Source organism: Cygnus atratus, chromosome 10, assembly GCF_013377495.2.
Source record: "Cygnus atratus isolate AKBS03 ecotype Queensland, Australia chromosome 10, CAtr_DNAZoo_HiC_assembly, whole genome shotgun sequence".
Taxonomy (NCBI): domain Eukaryota; kingdom Metazoa; phylum Chordata; class Aves; order Anseriformes; family Anatidae; genus Cygnus; species Cygnus atratus.
In genome coordinates this window covers 22,397,851-22,417,710 of record NC_066371.1, presented here as the reverse complement: position 1 = coordinate 22,417,710, position 19,860 = coordinate 22,397,851, and the positions used below count along the sequence as shown (strand labels likewise).

At 37.3% G+C, this 19,860-nt stretch overlaps 2 protein-coding genes across 3 annotated transcripts in view; one reads left to right on the top strand and one right to left on the bottom strand.

Moving 5' to 3' along the window:
• The window catches only part of APPL1 (adaptor protein, phosphotyrosine interacting with PH domain and leucine zipper 1), a 28,784-nt gene extending 27,710 nt beyond the window's left edge, over nucleotides 1–1,074 (bottom strand). The window contains exon 1 of the mRNA XM_035558285.2: nucleotides 902–1,074. Coding sequence (XP_035414178.1) covers nucleotides 902–955 — 54 coding nt within the window. The 5' untranslated portion in view covers nucleotides 956–1,074. The remainder of the gene's footprint in view (nucleotides 1–901) is intronic.
• A 106-nt stretch (nucleotides 1,075–1,180) lies between these two features.
• HESX1 (HESX homeobox 1) lies at nucleotides 1,181–10,607 on the top strand. 2 transcript variants are annotated; one of them, XM_050712800.1, is made up of 5 exons: nucleotides 1,181–1,262; nucleotides 8,431–8,689; nucleotides 8,799–9,004; nucleotides 9,315–9,416; nucleotides 10,353–10,607. In XM_050712800.1, exons 2-5 carry the CDS (start codon nucleotides 8,476–8,478, stop codon nucleotides 10,449–10,451), a joined length of 621 nt encoding a protein of 206 aa, XP_050568757.1. In that variant the 5' UTR covers nucleotides 1,181–1,262; nucleotides 8,431–8,475; the 3' UTR covers nucleotides 10,452–10,607. The 2 variants fall into 2 exon arrangements, with proteins under 2 accessions (XP_050568757.1, XP_035414278.1); XM_035558385.2 differs by lacking the exon at nucleotides 1,181–1,262 and adding an exon at nucleotides 3,432–3,533.
• The last annotated feature ends 9,253 nt before the right edge of the window (nucleotides 10,608–19,860 follow it).

The following is a 19,860-nucleotide window of genomic DNA, read 5'->3' as shown; positions in this document are numbered from 1 at the left end:
CCATCATTATAATGCTTTCATATTTTTTTCCTGTTTGCAAGCGTACATCAGGTTTAGTCTCTGGGCCAGAGACCATACTACAGAACAGATCTCATCCAACATCTGCTATTAGAGCTATATGGGGCACTGTTCTTTGGAAGGCGATGATATACTTCCTACATGGCCTTCTGGCACCTTTTCTAGGGTGTTCCTCCACTTGACGTAGATTTGCTAAAATAGTTGTAATTTCAGGGATTAACATTCCATATTAAGCAAGTGAAAGTTTCTCCTTCTGTGGTTGAGGGACCAAAATTACCAATGCATACGCAACAATGCATACGCAACACAAACAATGCGGTAAAACAAGGATCTAATTCAAAAGAATAAAATTAAAATATATATATATATTGTAAACTTTATTTATCCATGCCTATGAAAAGTGACGGTACCAAGTACTGCTGTTGTTGCTACCAGTAAGGGAAACCAGTGCAACTGAAGAAAGCATTTCCTGCTTCACGGGAGCACGAAAGAGCTGGCGATATACCGCGCGGCACCGCTGCCAAGGGCAGGCAGCAGGCGCAGAGGTGCAGGTAACAGAGCGACCACAGGCACCCCAGCACCACGCGCTCCCCAGCCAATCACAGCATTAACAAACACCACGATAACCTCACCCAATAACCCAATGTTATGCGCATCTATTAAAACTTTCCCATTTTTTGTGCCAAACTAAGATATTAAAAACCCTTTTGAGAAGCCAAGACGGCGTTTGCGAAGGCAAACCCACTCAGACCTCCCTCGGACAGCCCTCCTCAGGGCCAGGGGACTCTGAGGGGAGCCCTGAGGAGGGCGCTGGAGGGGACAGCGGCGCTAGGCCCGGAGTCCGCAGGTGGGCCTTCAGCCGTCCGCGTCCCGCCGCTCCTACCTGGGGGCTGTCCTCCAGCGTCTCCTCGATGGGCAGCTTGTCGATGCCGGGCATGGCGGCGGCTGACGGGGACTAACAGGGGCTGAGCGGCGCCGCTGCGGTCCTGCTTCCCTCAGACGGCCCGGCGGACTGCGCCCCTCCCCCCGCCGTCACCGCACCGCCCCGCGCCGCGCCGGATGTCCCGCCCACCCGTCCGGCCTACCTATTGGCTCTGCCGCCAATCCCGCCCCCCTCGCTATTGGTCAGCGACTCCGTCTGTCTGCCAGTAGGGATACCTGAGGGGAGATGCCCGGAAGGAGGTGGACTGAAGCTGTTTCCGCCTCGCGACGAGGCGGTCACGGCCGGCGGTTGTCGAGTGAAGGTGCTGAGAAAAATCTAGGCGGTTTCCTTCTTTTTTATTCTTTTTTTTTTAAGTGATCTCTGTGTTAAGGCACGTGTCTCCCAGGCCCAGTGGTCTTTACTCTCCCCGCTGTAGTCCCCTCAGAGAAAAGGGGTGCGTTGGGGGGAGGGCGCCTTGTGTCCCTGTCAGGGCGGCGGCGGCTGCTGTGCCCTCTGGGTGCCACCCGCGTCCCCTCTGAGGGGGCTCGTCTCATCCTTGCCACGTCTCTCTCCTCCACCTATCAGGATTTTCCCAAGAAATAATTCATCTCCCTACCAACCTCGTATTTTTTGTGACTGTGTCTTAAAAACCCCCAAAGCCCCCAAATGTGCTGCTGATCTCAATTTTAACCTTTCCGAAGTGGGATTGTAATTCGCCTTAGTGGCCCCCTGCTTTCTTAGCCTGCATGGGCCTGCTGCTGCAGGTTGGTGCCCAATTCTAGGTGCTTCCAACAACTGGTGGCACCTGCTAGAACTAGGGTGTTTAGACTCAGATTACTGTGTTTTAAATTATTCCTGAGGGTTAATTTATATTTTAAGGGTAAATCTCTTAAGGGGCATAGGCTAAATACAGCTTGATAATTGAGAATATCTACCTAATTTGTCACTTATTTGAAAACATGAAAATATGTTGTGTCCAACAAGGCTGCACACTTATTCTCACTCTTTAAATGGTAATAAAAGTAAAAGCAAAATGTACAGCTTAATTGAAATTGCAAGCAGATTAAACTCTGAAATTAGTTGATATTTCACTTCTGTGTCTTATAAAGCAGCTGGTAACTTTATAGATACATTTCTTATTATGAAGGAAATAAAAAAGGCTAGTTTTCCCTTGCTGGTTTTGCCTTTTTGTGGCCAGGTGAGCCTGGTATAAAACCAGGTTAGAAATTATGCCAAATCATCCCGTGGAGCCAATGTTAATAAATTATTGTGCAGACTTGCAATGAAGACCTTGCTTTATGTTGTATCAGGTCACATTTTACATTCAAAAGCAGATAAAGCAAAGGGGTTTATGGTGTTAAAAGATATCAAGCAATCAAAGTTGGTGAGATTTTTGTTTGGTTGGTTTGTTCCCCCCACCCAGAAGGGACTGGTGAGGAACTTGCCAAGGTACAGCTCTGTTCAGGCAGTTCTTTCACCAGCTCAGCTGGTGACTCAGGTGGCTGAGGCAAGCCACACTGCTTGTCTTCTTTATTTCTCTGTTATGTGAGGGTAATCATACAGGGTTATCTCAAGGTATTTTGAAAACTAAGTCTTGTATCTTCTTGTTTGGTCTTCTGCATTGAAATATTATTTGCTGAGCTGTAACTGGACCAGCAATTATTATCTGAGGGAACACCAGCATTGGCTCATGACGTGCATATATGTGCACAGCTTTCTGGTTTTGAGATTTGTTGATTTCTGACTACTTTTTACAGAGATCTTCTGTAAGAAATGCTCTCTGTTTTCTAATATACTAGATGCATTCCCTTAGCAGAATCCAGGAAAGTAGTAAGTAACTTTAAATTGTTTATTGTTTATAGTTACCTTTGTATTTTTACAGCTGTAAGTGGCAGAGGAAAGGCACGTTTATTTAGCTCCTATGAAATGAGAAGAACACCTCTTAGAAAACTAAATGTTTTGTAGAACTAAACAGTAACAAACATCTTTAATATGCAGAAATGTGCTTTGATGTCTCAGCTGGTATGTAGCATAAAAATGCTAGTTTCTGTTGATCTTAATGATTCAGTTTAATGATTCAATTCATTGTGGTAGCAAGAGGGAACCTTTTTTTAAATAATTCTATAGCATATCAGGGCTTCTTTTAACTACTAGTTTGGTTTTTTTAATAGATCTCTTGCGTTGAAACATTCTGTATGTTAGTAACATCTTACTAGTCTTATACCTTGTGTACATTTTTACAAATGTTGGAAGGAATTTGAAAGTTTTATTTAGAATACAAATTTGGCTGCAGCAGATGAGGTTGGATAGTAATGAATTGAAGAAACCCTCTGAACCCACTACTATGCATGTTTTAATATTATGCTTTTCTCAGCATTGTAGACTTTTTGTTAGTGTGATTTTTTTTTTCATTTTTTTTTCTTCTTTGTACTAAATGCTTACTAGGAGGCCCTAAAAGTGTGGGGACTAATACTTGGAATTATGTAAACAGGGAGAAGAGCAGCCAACAGCTCTTCAGAGGATTTCAGATATGTACCAGAACAGGGAGAATGTTTTGGATCTGCTGGAGAGTGAAAGTAGCTGTCTGGATAAGGTAGGATTTATTTGCGTGTTACACACTGCTTAACACACAATTTCTAGAGACTTTTGCTACCCTTGGATTTACCTTGAATTTATCAGTGTTCATTTAATATCTCTAGATCAAAATAGCCTTCACTTTAGCAAATAATAGCTAACTGCCTTTAGTTGTGTTTTGAGGGAGAAAAAAAAATAAAAAATTAACAGTTTTATGGTATTCTTGCCTAAAAAAATAAACAAATAAAACAAACCTTCAGAATTTTGAAGTTGGCTTTGAATATATTCTCTGAAATTTATGTACAAAACACATTTGTAAGGAAGCTCTATGTAGCAAGATGTCTAAGGTGCTGAAATACTGGTGCAGTTGGGTAAAGGAGCTGTGGGAAAGGTGATATGAAAGGCAATTTTCTGTGTGTGATAAGTAGTCAAGAAAGATTATATGTGCTGCTCACACCTTTTCAAAAAGCTGATAGGCTGTTGTGAAAGGTGACCTGCCAGTGGAGTAGCAATGGGTGAGTGACAACAGGAACAGGTAGCAACAGTAAGCCATGCAACTTCAGGGCAATGTCACCAAGAACTCCTCGTATGGTTGTTTCAGCTGGTATAAACAGAGTCCTCTGAGGCTTCACATCTTCACTCAACAGATGAACTTTGCTATCTCTGGGCAAACAACAGGGGGTACAAAATCTGGAAGGGATGATATGAGTTTGCTCCTTCAAGTATGTGATGCTGTAAGAGAATGGTTTTTGCATGTTCAAGGATTTCTCCTGTTATTCATTACCCAGGATTTTCGATGTAATGTTTGTTGCATTGCTCTCGTTGCTCCTGCAAAGGTATTTAGCTAAAACTCCATAGGTAAGTTCACATGGGTTGCAAAAGAAGTATTGCTCATTTCTAATAGGCTAGGAAATGAGATAAAGTTTCTGAGTGAAGGCTGAAGCTCTATTTATACTTTCAGTGTGAATTCCTAGAAATCAGATCAGGTTCTTTACTATCAAATTCTACTTTACTTGAATCTAAAATATTGCAAGCTTTCCCCTAGGAAAATATTTTACCCATATTTCTTATGGAATGGTTCGTTGGCTGTTTATTTTTATATTAATGACAAATAGCTTTCTTCTACAACTGAACAAGATTCTCTTCAAAGAAATGTAGCAACAATTGAATGTTAGACCTTCAGCCAGACTTTCAGTAGATTTATCTCTGTATATGTAATTTTAGTGTAATACAGACTTGTTATCTATAGAATAATTTCTTTTTTCACATGAAATCTTTATAAACAGTGATATGGAGTGGCATTAGTATTACAAAGGTCTCTTAGATGCATGGTGTTTCAATTTTAGTGAATACCTCAGAAGTTAGAAAGCACTGTATGAGCAAGCTGTGAACTTCTGAATTGGTACTTCCAGTTCCTGTATGCAGTTGCAGCCGTGCACTCAGTTTAAAAATAGTGCCGATATGTTTCAGTTACCATGCTGCAGTCTCCAGGTCTGATTCAATTCAACATTGAGCAAATCAATGTGATTATTTTAATAATAAGTTTCCTATTTGCATAACATTATTGAGGAAACTAGCAGCTGGGCGAGCACAAACACCAGATGGCAGTATTTGATTAGTTTCTGACTTCTGAGCAAATGCATTAACTGTTTTTTGGCTTATTTCATGAACATTCTTTTTGAGAGCTACTAGGATCTCTTTTCCTTGGAAAGTCCTTAAATAAATAAATAAGTCATTAAAGAATGAGAGCGTTCAACTGCGAGCAAACTAGCTCTAAAAGTTTTCTTAGCCCTTGACAGTCTCAGAGAAACCAAAATGTTATACCTAGTCAGTTAACTTAATGGTTAATTTTGTGGAGATATGTGCCTCATAAATATTTCTCTTACTACCACCTATGCCTGTCTTTATTGATAGTTCTTGGTAGTTTCCTGAAGAGATCACTTATGAAGGTAGTTACCAGTTTGGGAATTGATGGATGTGGTAATCTGAGTATTAACTGTGTGGCTCAGGTTAATTTCATTCCTATTCATTCAGGTGAAATAAATATTTTCTGAAATGTTTTTGTATCAGTGCTTGTATTGTGTTTTGTTGTTGTTGTTTTTTTGCACTTAATAAATAGCGGTCTGTATTTGGAAACCAGCTGTTTATATTCATTAGGAGGTTTCTTGTATTATTAAAGTCCACATTAGTTTCTGAATTCTAGAGACTGTCTATCGGTGATCGTACTTGAAACCTCTCCAGGACAGGTAAATTGGTAAGCAGCTCCACGTTCAGTATGAAGGAGATGTATTTTTTTCTTTTTGACTTTTTCTTTTTTTTTACTTCTAAAGCTGATATTCCATGTAGAACCTGTAGAGGCAGAAGTTTCATCTACCAATCACTGGTGTGCAAGAGGCTTTGCTTTATCTCTTCAGTAACCTCTGGGCCTGGTGGGCAGTTTGAATACTCAAGTGTCTGCAGTCAAGCAAAGGAGACCTGTTGCTTAGCTAAGATCATAGGTTGCCTTGTTGGGACAAGCTGTACTGAAATATAAAGGGCTGTAAGGCCCTCACTTCCCACTGACCTCTAGTTCACCAAATATTCCATCATGAACTGATGGAACTTTCTGGTCAGAAGAGACTTTTCCAGAGGCTACCAAATATGTTAGAGGCTCTTGCGGAAAACAATTAAAGGTTCATAACACGAATGAAAGTGCCACGGCGCTCTTGACTTTTCCAGTTAGGAAAAGGTATGTCATCTGCTCTGCAGCTTTCTGAAAATTGATGCTGGATTTCCTTAAGAAAGGAACGTTCAAGTGTTAAGGAGAATCTGAGGGAAAATTTTGTCAGGTACGCATTTCTTTAGACACAACACTGCCTTACCCATCTGATTAACACAAGCTACACATTCGTTTTGCCCCAAGTCTGCATATGAGTTCAAAATCATCGTTAGCCTAGTACAGGAGATCCACTTAAAGCACTGTCAATATGTTCTTGGAATTCTCAATTTTGACATTCTGTCATAGATCTTTAATTGGACTTCTAAGCCAGCTTTCTTAGCAGTTAAACCTGGACAAACCATCAGAGTTTGCTCTTTGCTCAGTAAGTTGATGGGAGTGTTGGTCACATGTAAAGGGAGCCTTACTGGTGTGCCGCATGCAGTCCCATGGGACTTGTTACTCTTCCTCTACATTGATATAATCACAAGGCATGTCAGTGGCCAATGAACAGCTGTTTCTTATACTGATTTTTGTGGCTTTTCTTCTGCATCTAGACTTTGTGGTTGCTGAGGCTGTTAAATGATGGTTGGGGCTTAGCTAGCAGGTGGTCACTGCATTTATTCTGATGCCACTTCAAAATACATTGACATGTTGATAAGGTGTCTTGGTAAGATCACTTCTTGAATTGCCACTTTTTCAGTTTGGTTTGACAACAGTTTCATTGCACAGCACTTAGTCAACATTCTTCAGCTCAACGTTGTTCTGATATAAAGTTCTGTATGATTGCATAGCTCTCACTAGAATCTTCCTCAACACTGCGCTGTCATTTCCATATGGTGCTATTTCCCTGGCTGTTTTCCAGCTTCTGTCATTCCTAAAGGTTGAGCTTGGACGGTTTACAAATGTACAGAAAATCAAAGTGGAGATGCTGTTTATTTCCATAATGTTAATTGTTGGTCATAAGAATGTGACTGATCACACAGAATAAACTACTATGAGAAAATGGTGAAACAAGGAAAAAAGGGACAGATTTTTCCTCTGAAAGTGCACAGTCCTACGTCATGTTTTCCGAAGTTTTATTTAAGATGGGTAATATTTGTGCTCTGAAATTAAAATAATGCTTGCATTTTTGCATTTATCAAATAGCTTTATCTAAAACAAGAAAAGGTAGAATTTGTAAAGAGGTTACCCTGAATGAAAAGGTGGTTGTGACCATGTACAATTGCTTTGGGGCTTACAGATGAGTATAAATATAACGATGTTATATCTGATTCTTTATAATTAGTGAAATCATAATTCTCTTTTTAAACTTTGAACTTCAAAACAAAAGCTTTACTTCCTTTCTCTCTATTACTCATGAGTTTTGGTCTTTTTAAATGCATGCTCTGTAAAATAAATTTCTATTGGTTATAAACCCACTTACAGGAAAGGAGGAATACCTAGCACTAAAAGGGTATTTTGAGACCAGTAAATTTGAGTGTGCAGTTTGTATTACTTCAAGTTTTGTTCGCATGTTGTAAAGAGCGATCAGGAAATTTCACATATGGTATTTTTCAAAAAAGCTGCAACAAAGTTATTTTAATAAGAAAAATGAATGCATGAATTATTTAAAATAGTTGGTGCAACTATTCTTCTAACTAATCCAGGCACTTGGAAGGCAATTACACTGAGCTTTGACAACATTGCCAACCCACTGCACAGTACCTTATGCCAAAAGCTATTGTTGTTTTATTGACCATGTTCACCATTACATATGCATATGAAAAAACAGAGGCATTTTCATTGGGATTACCCTAATAGCATTAAGAGATTATTTTTAAATTTCCTTGGAAGGAAATTCACTTAAATGAGATTACTTATTACTTGACTGGTTTCCTATCGTGCTGCTATGTTTAGGTAAGTGGAGTCCATTAGAGTATAAAGTTTTTTTAAAAAACTGATTTTATACATTAATGATTTCAAATAAAGGAGAAGTACTATATTTGTGCATAGCTTCTTTTTGAGAAAGTTAAGTCGATGTTCTGGTTAGGAGAGATAACACTTTTTGTCCCTCTTGGTGGCCCCCCTAGTGTCACCATTAGTTGCTAATTACTTGCAAACAAATAAACAATTAACTCCTCGTGCCTCTTGGTGGGAGAGTTTTCATTGACATGCTAAAACTTTCTAATAAAAGATTTTAATTAATGACGTTGCAAATCCAACCCCCTTGTCAACATAGCTATAAGGAGGACTGTGGGAGAAATGCAAGTACAGTATACGTGCTATGCTAGCTGAAGGTGAAATCATGGCAAGTACATCGCTGTGTGCTGCTAATACGTCAGTGTCTCAGAATCTTCGGAAAGCATCTAGTTTTGTAGAAAATAAAACCACACAGTGCTCCTTTTCCATTGAAAGTATTTTGGGATTGGAGCAGAAAAAAGATGGCATTCCAGCAGTGAAACCTCACAGACCATGGATGGATGGATGCACCAACTTGGGTAAGCCAGCAGTCTGTTTTGTAACTTCTCAAGCTTTTACTCTTTTAAAAATGTATATATTGTCATGTTTCTAACAGTAAATTGAAGTTCGTTTGCTTGCTTTTTCTAGTTTTAGGTGATGACAGTAATTCCCATCTGCAAATCCCTGTTGTTTCCTATGAAAATTCATTATTTCATGGTAACAGTGATCCAATGCAAGAGGAAAAAGTTTTGAAATGTGAAAAATATTTTTCAGTCACTGAAAGGCTATCTTTCAAACGAGAATTGAGCTGGTACAGGGGTAGAAGACCAAGAACCGCTTTCAATAGAAACCAGGTAGGCATTTTCTTACTATTTAATAAAGGACTAACAATGCAGCTTAGTAAATTGTTGGTAGAAGCCTATAACAGCTGACTAATTTGGTATTGTGTATCTCTCCATATAGAAATGTAATTAAGAACTAGTGTAAATTCACGATAATGTTACTAGCTTCATCTGGTCGATGTTTGTTCATGAAAGCAGAATTGTCCAAGCACTGCTTGGAAGCCTTAATTTAAACAAATTAAGCTGTTTCTATTTATTTATTTAGTTTAACTCCTATAACAATAGCAATGATTACTCAAAAAGTGTATTTTAATCTCCTCAGATTGAAGTCTTGGAAAATGTTTTTAAAATGAACTCCTACCCTGGCATTGATATTAGAGAAGAACTAGCTCGCAAATTAGACTTAGATGAAGACAGGATCCAGGTAATTAAATTGTTTCTTGAAAATTTCCATATTTCCATCCATGTGTACTCCCTGGTGATATAAATAGGTAGATGATGGTAGTAACAATAATTTCAATGTCAATTTAAAACAGTGTGCATTTATACATAATAGTATGCATTGAGTAATTTGAGAAATGACAGCCATTGAATTCATCCTGAAATCCCAACCCTTTTTCCATAGCATCAATGAGACATTTATCACTAATATTTCTGTGATTTCTGCTTTGTTAATCTCTAGTTGTTTGTGGAACTTGATCACTTGCTCCCAGGTTTTAAAATCATGTTTACATTATGCATGTCAACATATTTAAAAACCAAATTTGAAACAACTATTGAAGTAATTTCTTGGAATGAATTAGTATATTAGCATTTTGAGAGTGTCAGGAGAGCACAACTGTGTTAAACCAGCATTTGAGCCTATGTCATGTATCTGGCCAAAAGCAAAATCTACTCAGGGTTTTAATTATTCATTTCCAGCTAATCAAATGTGATAAGAATACCATAAAAATTAGAATTCTGGCCTCGCCTTGATATTTATTAAGTTTTTGATGGAGTTCTTATCGGGCTTGATGGGGAGCTTGGTGCTGCTATTAATTAAGCAGTTGAAGAAGTTACACCTTCAGATTTGTATGTGAATTGCAGCTGCTCAGGAACTTCCATTCAATGTCACTGAAGTTGATACTAGTTTTTGTATTAGCGAAGCTGGTTCTCATTTTCCAGCAAAGCTGAGGGCATTATCTTTTTTAGTCTTAATTAGTGCTGGTCACTGTCTTCAGATTTTAACTTTTTATTAAACTTCCAAACTGCTGACATTTCACAAAATACTGTAGAGTTGTGTGAATATTTTTAAATTTCAAAGCTTGCTCTTAATACAGTGCTGTATTTCTGAAAAACATGACTTTTATTTCAATTTTAGATCTGGTTCCAGAACCGTCGTGCAAAGCTGAAGAGATCACACCGAGAATCACAGTTTCTAATGGTGAAAAATACTTTCACCTCCAGCCTGCTAGAGTAGAAAGGATGGTTTGCCACTATACTACTACAATAGAACATGAAGAATTACTAGTTATTGTCATAATTTGTCCTAAGTAATGATACATTGATTATATGATTTTATCACTAGATTTGAAGTGTTATAATGATTTTCAGTCAAATAAACTGTAAATACTTGAAGTATTATTATAACCTACTTTTTGTGGAGAAAGTCAAATTTTCTATATATTTTAATAAATATTTTCAGAAAAGTGTATATACATTTTTTACAGTTAAAAAACACAAACTCTGGGTTGCACAAGACTTTCAGCTTGTGTAAATTACTGCAGGCTTAACTGATAAAGACCTAAAGCTACATAATTTTGAAGTGTAAAATACTCAATATGCAAAAAAGTGTTTGATATATGAAATTGTGCATTGCATTAGAATTTAAATAGCTATAAAAAGAATATATTTTCTAAAAAAAAAAAAAAAAAACGTTCTCCATGAAGATGGAAGGACTAGCATTCAACTGACTGTTTTCAGTTTGAACCATTGTTTCATTGAAAGAAGCTTAAAATTGTAATCTTTTTTATATATTTCACTTCATTTATATTTGCTTGTTTAATGCTTCAACTCAGCTATCTCCTTTGTTTTCAGTGTGAGTGTTGCAGTTGCGGAGTTGCCATCATTATCTTGTAGTGACAGAATGCAGCATTTCACAGGATCAAATCAGTTGGGACCAGACCAGCTGTCCAGATCATTGCCATTAATTTTAGGTTGTTGAATATTTTTTTATCAGACACTCTATGAAAATTAATTATCCTCATACTTGATTTTCAGCCAGAAGTCAGTATGCATAAGGACGGCCTTAAACTCTGAATGAACTCTGTTTTTCTAATGAACTCTGTTTTTCTACAATGTTCTACTCTGTTTCTTGTCTACAATGTTCTACTCTGTTTCTACAATGTTCTACAATGTTTCTACTCTGTTTTTTCTACAATTTTCTACAAAAATGAACTCTGTTTTTCTACATCGTGGCCAGAGGTAAGTATGGGTTTATGCTGTTGCTTGTACAGCAGAGGTTAAAGCACCACGTGCTTGAAGTGCTAGTGTCCTTCAGTGAGACTGGTCCACATTACTTACTAGAGACACACTGTACATGGGTCCAGCTGTATATGCAAAAACTCATTTTGTTTTGATGGCTGATGGTCAGTAGAAGCACTGACTTTAATTAAAATTTCAACCTGCAACAACTGGTAAATCTTGAAGAACTTAGGCATAAGATTTCATTAATTGGGTTTTCCTACTTGGCTGACATGAAAAATAAGTTTTATTTTGAACCAAAACTATATTTGCAATAGTGAAAAAAAATGAGCTGAATCATTTTATCTGCTGCAAAGAAAAGGGTTTTAATATGCAAGATTGAAAAACAAAAAGAGCAAAACACTGAAAAGTAGGGACCAGAAATGATGTGAAGAATGCTTAATACTTTGAAATCCTCTTTGTATCTCATTCTAAGTTTAGATCTTTAACTCTTCTGCCTTGAAGGAATGCCTAGCCACTGAGCTATAATACGTTCTGCTGTTGGTTTCCAAATTTCATGAGGAAACAGTTTTTTCCAGGAAGTACTTTGATATTCACTGGAGGAAGAACTTGAGCCTGTCTTTAATCTACATGCATTCACCACCAGGCTGATACAGCCTCTGACACTTGGTTTCTCTGGAGTCACTTATGAGGAAATGAAAGTCAGTTTGTCGTTGTTAATACAGGTTAAATGTAAATAATGGGGGAAAAAGAAAAGGGAGGGAGGAGGTGCAGAAGAAATTATATAAATCCTTCTAGTGTTGTAGTTGTCCGAATGCAGTTAGGCTAGTAGTACTTTCAGGTTTAATAAGAATAAAATGACAACAGAATTACTTTTTTTTTTTTTTTTTTTTCTTCTGGCGCGTTACTTTCAATGCACTATAATCTGTAGAGGTAGGTGTTAAAATTTTAGACCTGTCTTTACTACTTCTAGACCATTCTTGATTCCTTCTGATGTGTGCTCTGCTTTTCTTTTAGCTTAAATTCTTAGAAATCTGTATTTTACATTTCAGTTGTAATAATGGATGCCTTAATGTAGCTTTGCTGAATGTTTGCAAGTTATTGCAAAGTGCAGTTAGTTTAGGATTTTACCAGATACATCATACCTCTCATGTCATGAATGAAAAAGCAAATTGTTGTTCCCTGTAGAAAATGCTGTGCTACAGAATAAGAGGTAAGCTTAAGAAAAGGACTGATGGTAAAAACTTAATCTTATGTAGTTTCATAGAAAAAGCTAAAGAGAAGGATGATCCAACATCGGTCCTTAGTCGATATTTTGGATGATAGGTTGAGATGTAAGACTTTCAATAAAACCCAATTCTATATTTCCTAAAAAATATTATTTAAAAGCTGCGTTATTTTAGAGCTAGATTACAGGTATTTGCCATTTTGTGTCTATAACTTCATGGGTTTATTGCCTTCATTTTTATAGAAGCCCTAAAATCTTGAATTGCTTGACTTTGCCTCTGGAAAGCCTATTTTAGTGTGGAAGTACCAAGCTTTTACCCAACACTGACATGTTAATTATTGATGCTTTGTTAGATTTAGGAAGTGACAATTACAATAAATATTACTAAGTGAATTTCTGTTCTCTTAAATATTTTTGAATGCAGGATACAATCACAAATAAAGCAATTTAAATGGAGCCAAATCCATTAGGAATAGTTTTAGAGAAAGGGAAGCTCAATTCAGATACAGACCTGATTTGAGGTAAAGACAATACTGTGAATGCATGAGTTCCTATTTTGTTTTTCTTTGCACCTCAAAACATATTACCCATAGCTTAACCTTAGTGCTGGTAATTTGAAACTATTGTTGACTTTACTGCTGGAAACAAGGTTTCCAAAAGCAACAGATTAGACTAATCTGTCCAGATTGATGCCTAAGAACCTTACTCTATTATCTGGCAAATACCTAAATACACCTCATGTCTTTTATAATGGAACTTGTCTCAAGTGTCGGAAGTCTGACAAAACAATTTGAGAGAAGGAGTAGAATAATAGCACCAGCTCTGGTGTCCAGCTTTCAATTAGCAAATGTTACTAGAAGGATGGCTTGTGTAAGGAAGGTACTGAGAGTTGTATGTAGTCCTGTGAGGGGCAAAAAGTTGAATAACGTGATTGCATTATTTACTTCATCTTGGCTTATATCATTCATCCCAAAGTTAATAGTTAAAGGTTAAATAGTTAAAAAGTTAACCTTTAACTTCACATTTATGCCTATTTTGACCAGTTTGGGTTTAAATTGTGGCAATGACTTTCTCAAATACAATTGAATTTCTTTTCCATCTTAAAATATTAGTCTGTACTTCATAGGACTTTCTAAGCTTGTAAATCCTGATAATATGCAGCTTTCTGGGCTGCCTTAGTAGTCCATGTAATACTGCTACTTGGACTGACTGTGCCTAGGCAACTAAGAATAACGGGTGAGACTGTCAGAAGAAACGATTGTGCATGCTGAAATCTCATCCCATCCCAGTTCTGCATACTTTGTCTTGCAGTGTTTCTGTTTACCTACCTTTCAGAACTGTGATCAGAAAAGCATCAGTCATCTTGGTTCCTATTCTGACTTTCATATTTGTGAAGCCACAGCCTCCTTTTCTCCCATCTGTGTTGCCTTGCGTGGGCTCCAGTGCTCATTTGACCCTGTAATGAGTTGATAAATTTACAAGGACAGTGAAAAACTTCCAGCCAAAAAGCTGGCTAGTTTGAAACAGTCTTAAATTACCAGTGTTAGCTGTAAAAGCCCACGTTTAGAATACCACTCATTGTCATTTATAACTTCGTATTTGCAGTTACTGTGTTTATCAAGTCTGTGTTTACAAATAGCAAGCTAGCACACCAGCAAACTGTTTGTTACAACTTTCCTAATGGACATATGTACATCTGCATTTTTTTTGTTGTCCAAAGTTTTGTACTGAAATTACTTTTAAAGCAACAACACCCAGGATTTTTTATAGTTGTGTATCAGATTAATGCTGTGTTCTAATTGAAAAGAAATGTGCCTTCAAAAAATCACCCAAGCATTTGTATGGCTGGATTTTGCAAAAGACTTGTTTACCTAACATGAAATTAAGGTAATTTCAGATAGTTGAGATTAACTGTCAGGGTTAATTAGTGATTTAAAAGAAAAAAAAAAAGCTTTTAGACATTGGTTGTAAAATAACATTTGTTTTGATTCCTTGGATTGACTTAGCTTCTCTATCAGTTGCTAGGTTGATGCTTTTTGTCTCTTCATTTTATAGGATTTACTACTACGTAATGAGCTCATTATGTGAAGGGGAGCTGGGGCTGTTGGGCACTTCGTGCGGTCCAAATGGGCAAGCAGCATTTGTGAGGGAGAGGAACCTGGGAGAATCTCAAAGTATGAAATGCTGTGTATCATGGCATAGTATTAGTATCATAGTTTGTCAAATTGACATGCAAAACATGAAACGTATTTGTTGAGTTTAGAAGAACCATTAAACTGAATTTCTTCTAAAAATGTTTTTGCAGGAGGTTTTTTATTGGTAATGAAGGAAGAACGTCACCAAAAATTCTTAGGGATATATATAGTTTTTGGCATAGTTCTGGTGTAATTGCCAATAACTCTTTATTTGTGTTATGGTGCAGGTATTAGAATTACTGAACAAATGTGCTTTAAAATAAATTAAAAGCAAATGAGAATAAACAAAAACAACAACAAAATAATAGATTTTTCAAGGGTATATTTTGATTTATGTTGTAAATCGCTTACTGTAAAGTCTAGTGCCTTTAGCAAAGTGTGTATCTGTCTGTTGATTCACACAGTGCAAACAATGATTTTATGCCAATTTTCAAGCGTGGTCATCTGGTTTAGGACATTGGATCCAGATGTGTGGCCTGCAAATGCAATACAACACATGGATTCGGAGGGAAATTACATATTGTTTCTCCTTGGATTTACACATGAATGTCTTGTTCTCCCTAGCACCTAAGCCAGGTTTTCCTCTGCCACTGTGATGGCTGGAGCACCCAATGAGTACAGTCTATTACTCTTTCCCATAATCTTGTTTAGTTTGGAGCAATAAGGACAAAAGTTTGCTGGTAATGTAAGATGTGATAATGAAAGAGACTATCTACATTATCATTCTAGCTATTAGGCACTTGAAAATTCTGGGGCTTTTCTATTTTTAGGTTGCATATGTGGATATGTGTTTTAAACTTTTTAGCTTATTTGACCTTTTGAAAAAATCTACTGTAAACTTGCATCAATTTATTGTACCTTGTTTTTCTGTGACACTTTCTGGCTCTCTTAAAATAGAATTTTTATTTTACCAGTCCACGTTATTTTACTACTTCTATAGTGATTACTGTTTGTCCACAGTAACTAGAATCTGGAACAGTATTGTGCCCGTGTATAGCCAACTTATGTGTTATTTATGAATTAAAAATTAATATATACCTTTTAATTATGTATTTCACACACTTTTAGTATTTAAAGTTGTACCAATCTCAGTAATATTCCAAAATATTTTGGGATTCAGTTTGTATGAATGATGACATAGTAAGGAAATTAAGAAGATTGCAAAACAAACATTTTTCATTTGAGATTGCTGGCTATACTAGTTGCATTTTTTTTCCAGATTAAATCAAACTTTAAATTGATTAGTATTAAAAACAGAGGTAACACTGTATTTCAATTGCAGCTGAAAATGCTGGGCTGCTTTTGCCCTCTAGTGGCTGGATTTTGGAATTACAGTCCTACGTCTGGATGTATTTTGAGTAAAGTCTGCAGACATGAGGTAGGCTATAGGTAGAATGCCAGCAGGTGACTACTTATTTTAATTGTTGTACAAATTTTGTAACTAAATCTATATTGAGTGTGCATACGGCTGACTTCGAATCTGATTATCGAAAGTTCTGGATGGGCAGTATTAAATTGAACCCGGTGGAAATTGGTAGGTTCTTATTATTCTTAGTCTGAGCGTTATTATTTAGCTACTAACTTAAGAATTGAGTTTTGGGCAGCCAACTTTTTAAAATCTTACCTCTAAATTAAGGCTGCTTTCATGGCTATGTGTTTACAGGACTGCCCAATGCCATCCATTTATAGTCCATTCTAGAAGGCATTTGACAAAGTGTCCAGAAATTACTAAAAAAAAAACCAAAAAAAAACAACAAACAACAACAACAAAACACCCTTACAGTGTGAACCTTAGAATTCCTTTTCCTACAGTATCTACTAATGTAATTCTTCTTTGATAACAAATACAAAGCTGAGAATGCAAACATTTGCCATGCAGAAGCACTGACTACAACCAGTCTTTTCATTTATCACTGTTTTATTGCATTAGAATGATAAGAAATGACATTGTGCTGTTTAAATACTGCATGCTTCTTACCACTTTGTCTTGCATTTCAAAATGTGCAGTCAGGGTAAAATATTTAGAAATGGGACAGTAGCCACATGTATTCCTTGCTTGATTTGGACATTTGTAAGTTACTGGACAAACACAAGGAATACAGTGAAATGCACTTGTCTGACTTCAAAGGTGGAACTGTATCTCATGCTATGCTGCAGGATGTGGCTATCTGACAATATAATTGCAAATTGCTCTAATTCATTTTGACAGAGAAAGGAAGTCATAGGGAAGCAGTCTAATGGGGCATCAACATCGCTCTTAAAATGCAGTTGCCTAGCTAGATATTTTAATGAGTTTCAGGTAGGTTACATAGAAAATCTTGTAGTCATTCTTGCTTAAATGAGAGCTGAGCTGATCTTTCCTGTTTCTTCTGTGAACATATGGTGCTGAACAGTAAGATCCATCACAACTTACAGTTTAGTTGGAATGGTGTTGTCAGATATTTTTATTATTACCATCTAACTAGAAGCAAATAATAATTGTTGTAACTTGCTATTAACATGCTTTAACTTTCTGGGCAAGCATTAACAAATGTTGTTCATTGTGTTTGACCAGTCTCTTATTATCTGAATATTTTTATTACTCTTTCTAGAATTTAGCAACTGACTCAATCTTGATATCTGACTGCTTCAAATTGTTGTTTTACAACAGCATGCCGGACTGTAAGTATCAAGGACCTTGAGTTGTTTGAAAAGTAGGGCTGTCAGCAATAATTGTTATTCCTAACAGGGCCCTTCCTCTTTTTAAGTACAGTTTTGTAAAATTACTGTATAGATTCTCTTGTAAATCTTCCATAAAGCATTCTATTTTTTTCTCTGAAATACTGTTATGTATCTGTCATATAAACAGACTACAGTTTCCATATGCTTCCAGCCTTCATATTTTCTTTTGTTTGTATATTTCCCTTAGCGCAAGCAGAATGAGGTGCTGTTGACAAAGTGCTTTCCAATCGTCTTCCATAATGGTTACACAATAGACTTCAGAATTCTTCTGGACATGTTCCTATTGTCTGTAATGGTATCTGTTACTAGTATCTCTGTTTTAATTACAAGAATCTTCAAAACATTTTCTTTAGCTTTAATTACACTTAGCTTTTGGCCTCAAATAGTGAATGATGTCATCCTGAAGTGCTCGAACAAATTGCTCTCTCTGGGTTAAATGGGAAAGGGTTTAAGGCAGGCTATGCTCAGTCAGGGGTCCCTTAGTGTGCTAGGATTAATTTCACAGACATTGCCACAGGATGCTATAGATAGATGAATTTCAGGGTAGACTGTTAAATCAGCTCCCCCTGCCCAGGCCCCGTATTTCCCTGCAGAAAGAAAATGACAAGATGTCTGGATGCAAGGCATTGTGCTGTACTAAGAAGAGGTTGAAATTAAAAGTAAAACTGAGAAACCCTTGTAAAAATATTACTTTATTAACATTTCCAGAGTGTATTCAAATGCCCCCAGGAGAGCCTTGATTTGCTTTTTTAATAGTTGATTGAGATGAAATGCCTATATTGCAGCAAAATATCATTTTTTAAGTGAAGCATTAATAATGATTCAAATGTTGCTAAAGAATAAAACACATGACTTTAGGAATACAGTTGGATTGAAATGTTTCAAGTTCAACAGAATTTTTTGTTTAAAAATCACTCTTCCATGCAATTTTTAATTTTCTTTGCATCACAAATCTACTTTTCTCTAAACGTGCAGTTTCATGTTACACCTAATCCGGTGTAACAGAAGACTGCTGCTGAAAGATGCAGTCCTGCTCTGCTCCCTGTTTTCTCAGCAAAGATCAGGTGGCCACAGAGTCAGTTCAGCTTGCTTTTAGAACAGGGAGGAGTGAGTTTGGTGGCACGTCAGTAAGCTGAATTATCGCGGAGAACTGAGCTCTGTCCTTTATTATATTCATATGAATAAACAGATGCAAAACTAAACAGAAATACAGAGTTCACATTAGCCCGCAGACACTTTCTTCCAGCAGAGCATCCAGCAGAGTAAGTTGGCCTGTATACTCTACATGGAACTGTGAGGTCTGGGGAACGGTAGTATTTTATGAAGATTTGCATTCATGAATCACTGATAAATAGTTGTTTCAAGAGTGATCAGAAGGCATTTCTATATAGTAACTGGTGTATTTCAGTCAGTTCCTTTTTAGTCCAATTTATTCTTACATCTGATGTTAACTTGAGCCTTTGGGAATGTAGGACTGGAAAAACTTCCGTGGTCATTAAGTGCAATTTCCTGTAGAAGATGTTGTTACCCAGAAAGGTCACAAGACCATTCACTCGTTACTCTCTGAACTCTGTGAGCCTCGGAACACGCCCAAATACCTGAAGGTAGATTTGAGGTTTTTAAGAAGAAAGCTCAGGAATGAGTGTGTGATGTAAAAAGTGAGCAGGAGAGAAATGTGTCTGCCTGCACCCTATGAGGGATTCTCTAAAGTCTAGGTTATTTAGCATTAAGGACTGGATGCTAAATTTCAGGACTTGTTGCAAAACATCTGGATAGAGAAGTGGTGGCTGCCAGTGTCAAAGCAAGTATAGCAGAATTCATGCATCTAATTCCACTTTCAAGTCCCATATGGACACAGCAGCGGCTAATCTAAAAGTGCCAATAAATGCTCGGACCCAGCAGGAGGCCGTTGGCTGCCAGGATGGCATGCTGTGCTCTTCTTGCCATTCCCAAGACACAAGCAGGCAGTTGGATGGAATTGTTCTGGAGGCTGGATCTGGCCTCTGTGGCCCCTGCTATTTTAAGCACCCACTGATAATGTCTGGATGACCTTAGGAAGTAAGGTCTATAGTGTGTCTATAGAAAAAAGGCAAATTAAAAACAAAAAACATTACCCCCAGGGGTCTCTTCCTGTCTTAGGAGGGGGGGGGCAGCGTCTTTCCTGACTCCAAATCTAATTATTGGTTTAGCCTTGAGCATGTGTGCAAGATGTTAAAGTGGGCATGTTTACGGCTGTGCTTGTTTCCCCAGCCATAAAATGG

Bases quoted from the DNA above. Each gene is read 5' to 3' on its own strand.
- HESX1 (XM_050712800.1), top strand. From the start codon at position 8,476: ATGCTAGCTGAAGGTGAAATCATGGCAAGTACATCGCTGTGTGCTGCT. The intron at 9,005-9,314 runs GTAGGCATTTTC...TAATCTCCTCAG, and splicing joins CCGCTTTCAATAGAAACCAG to ATTGAAGTCTTGGAAAATGT. The intron at 9,417-10,352 runs GTAATTAAATTG...TTTCAATTTTAG, and splicing joins TAGATGAAGACAGGATCCAG to ATCTGGTTCCAGAACCGTCG.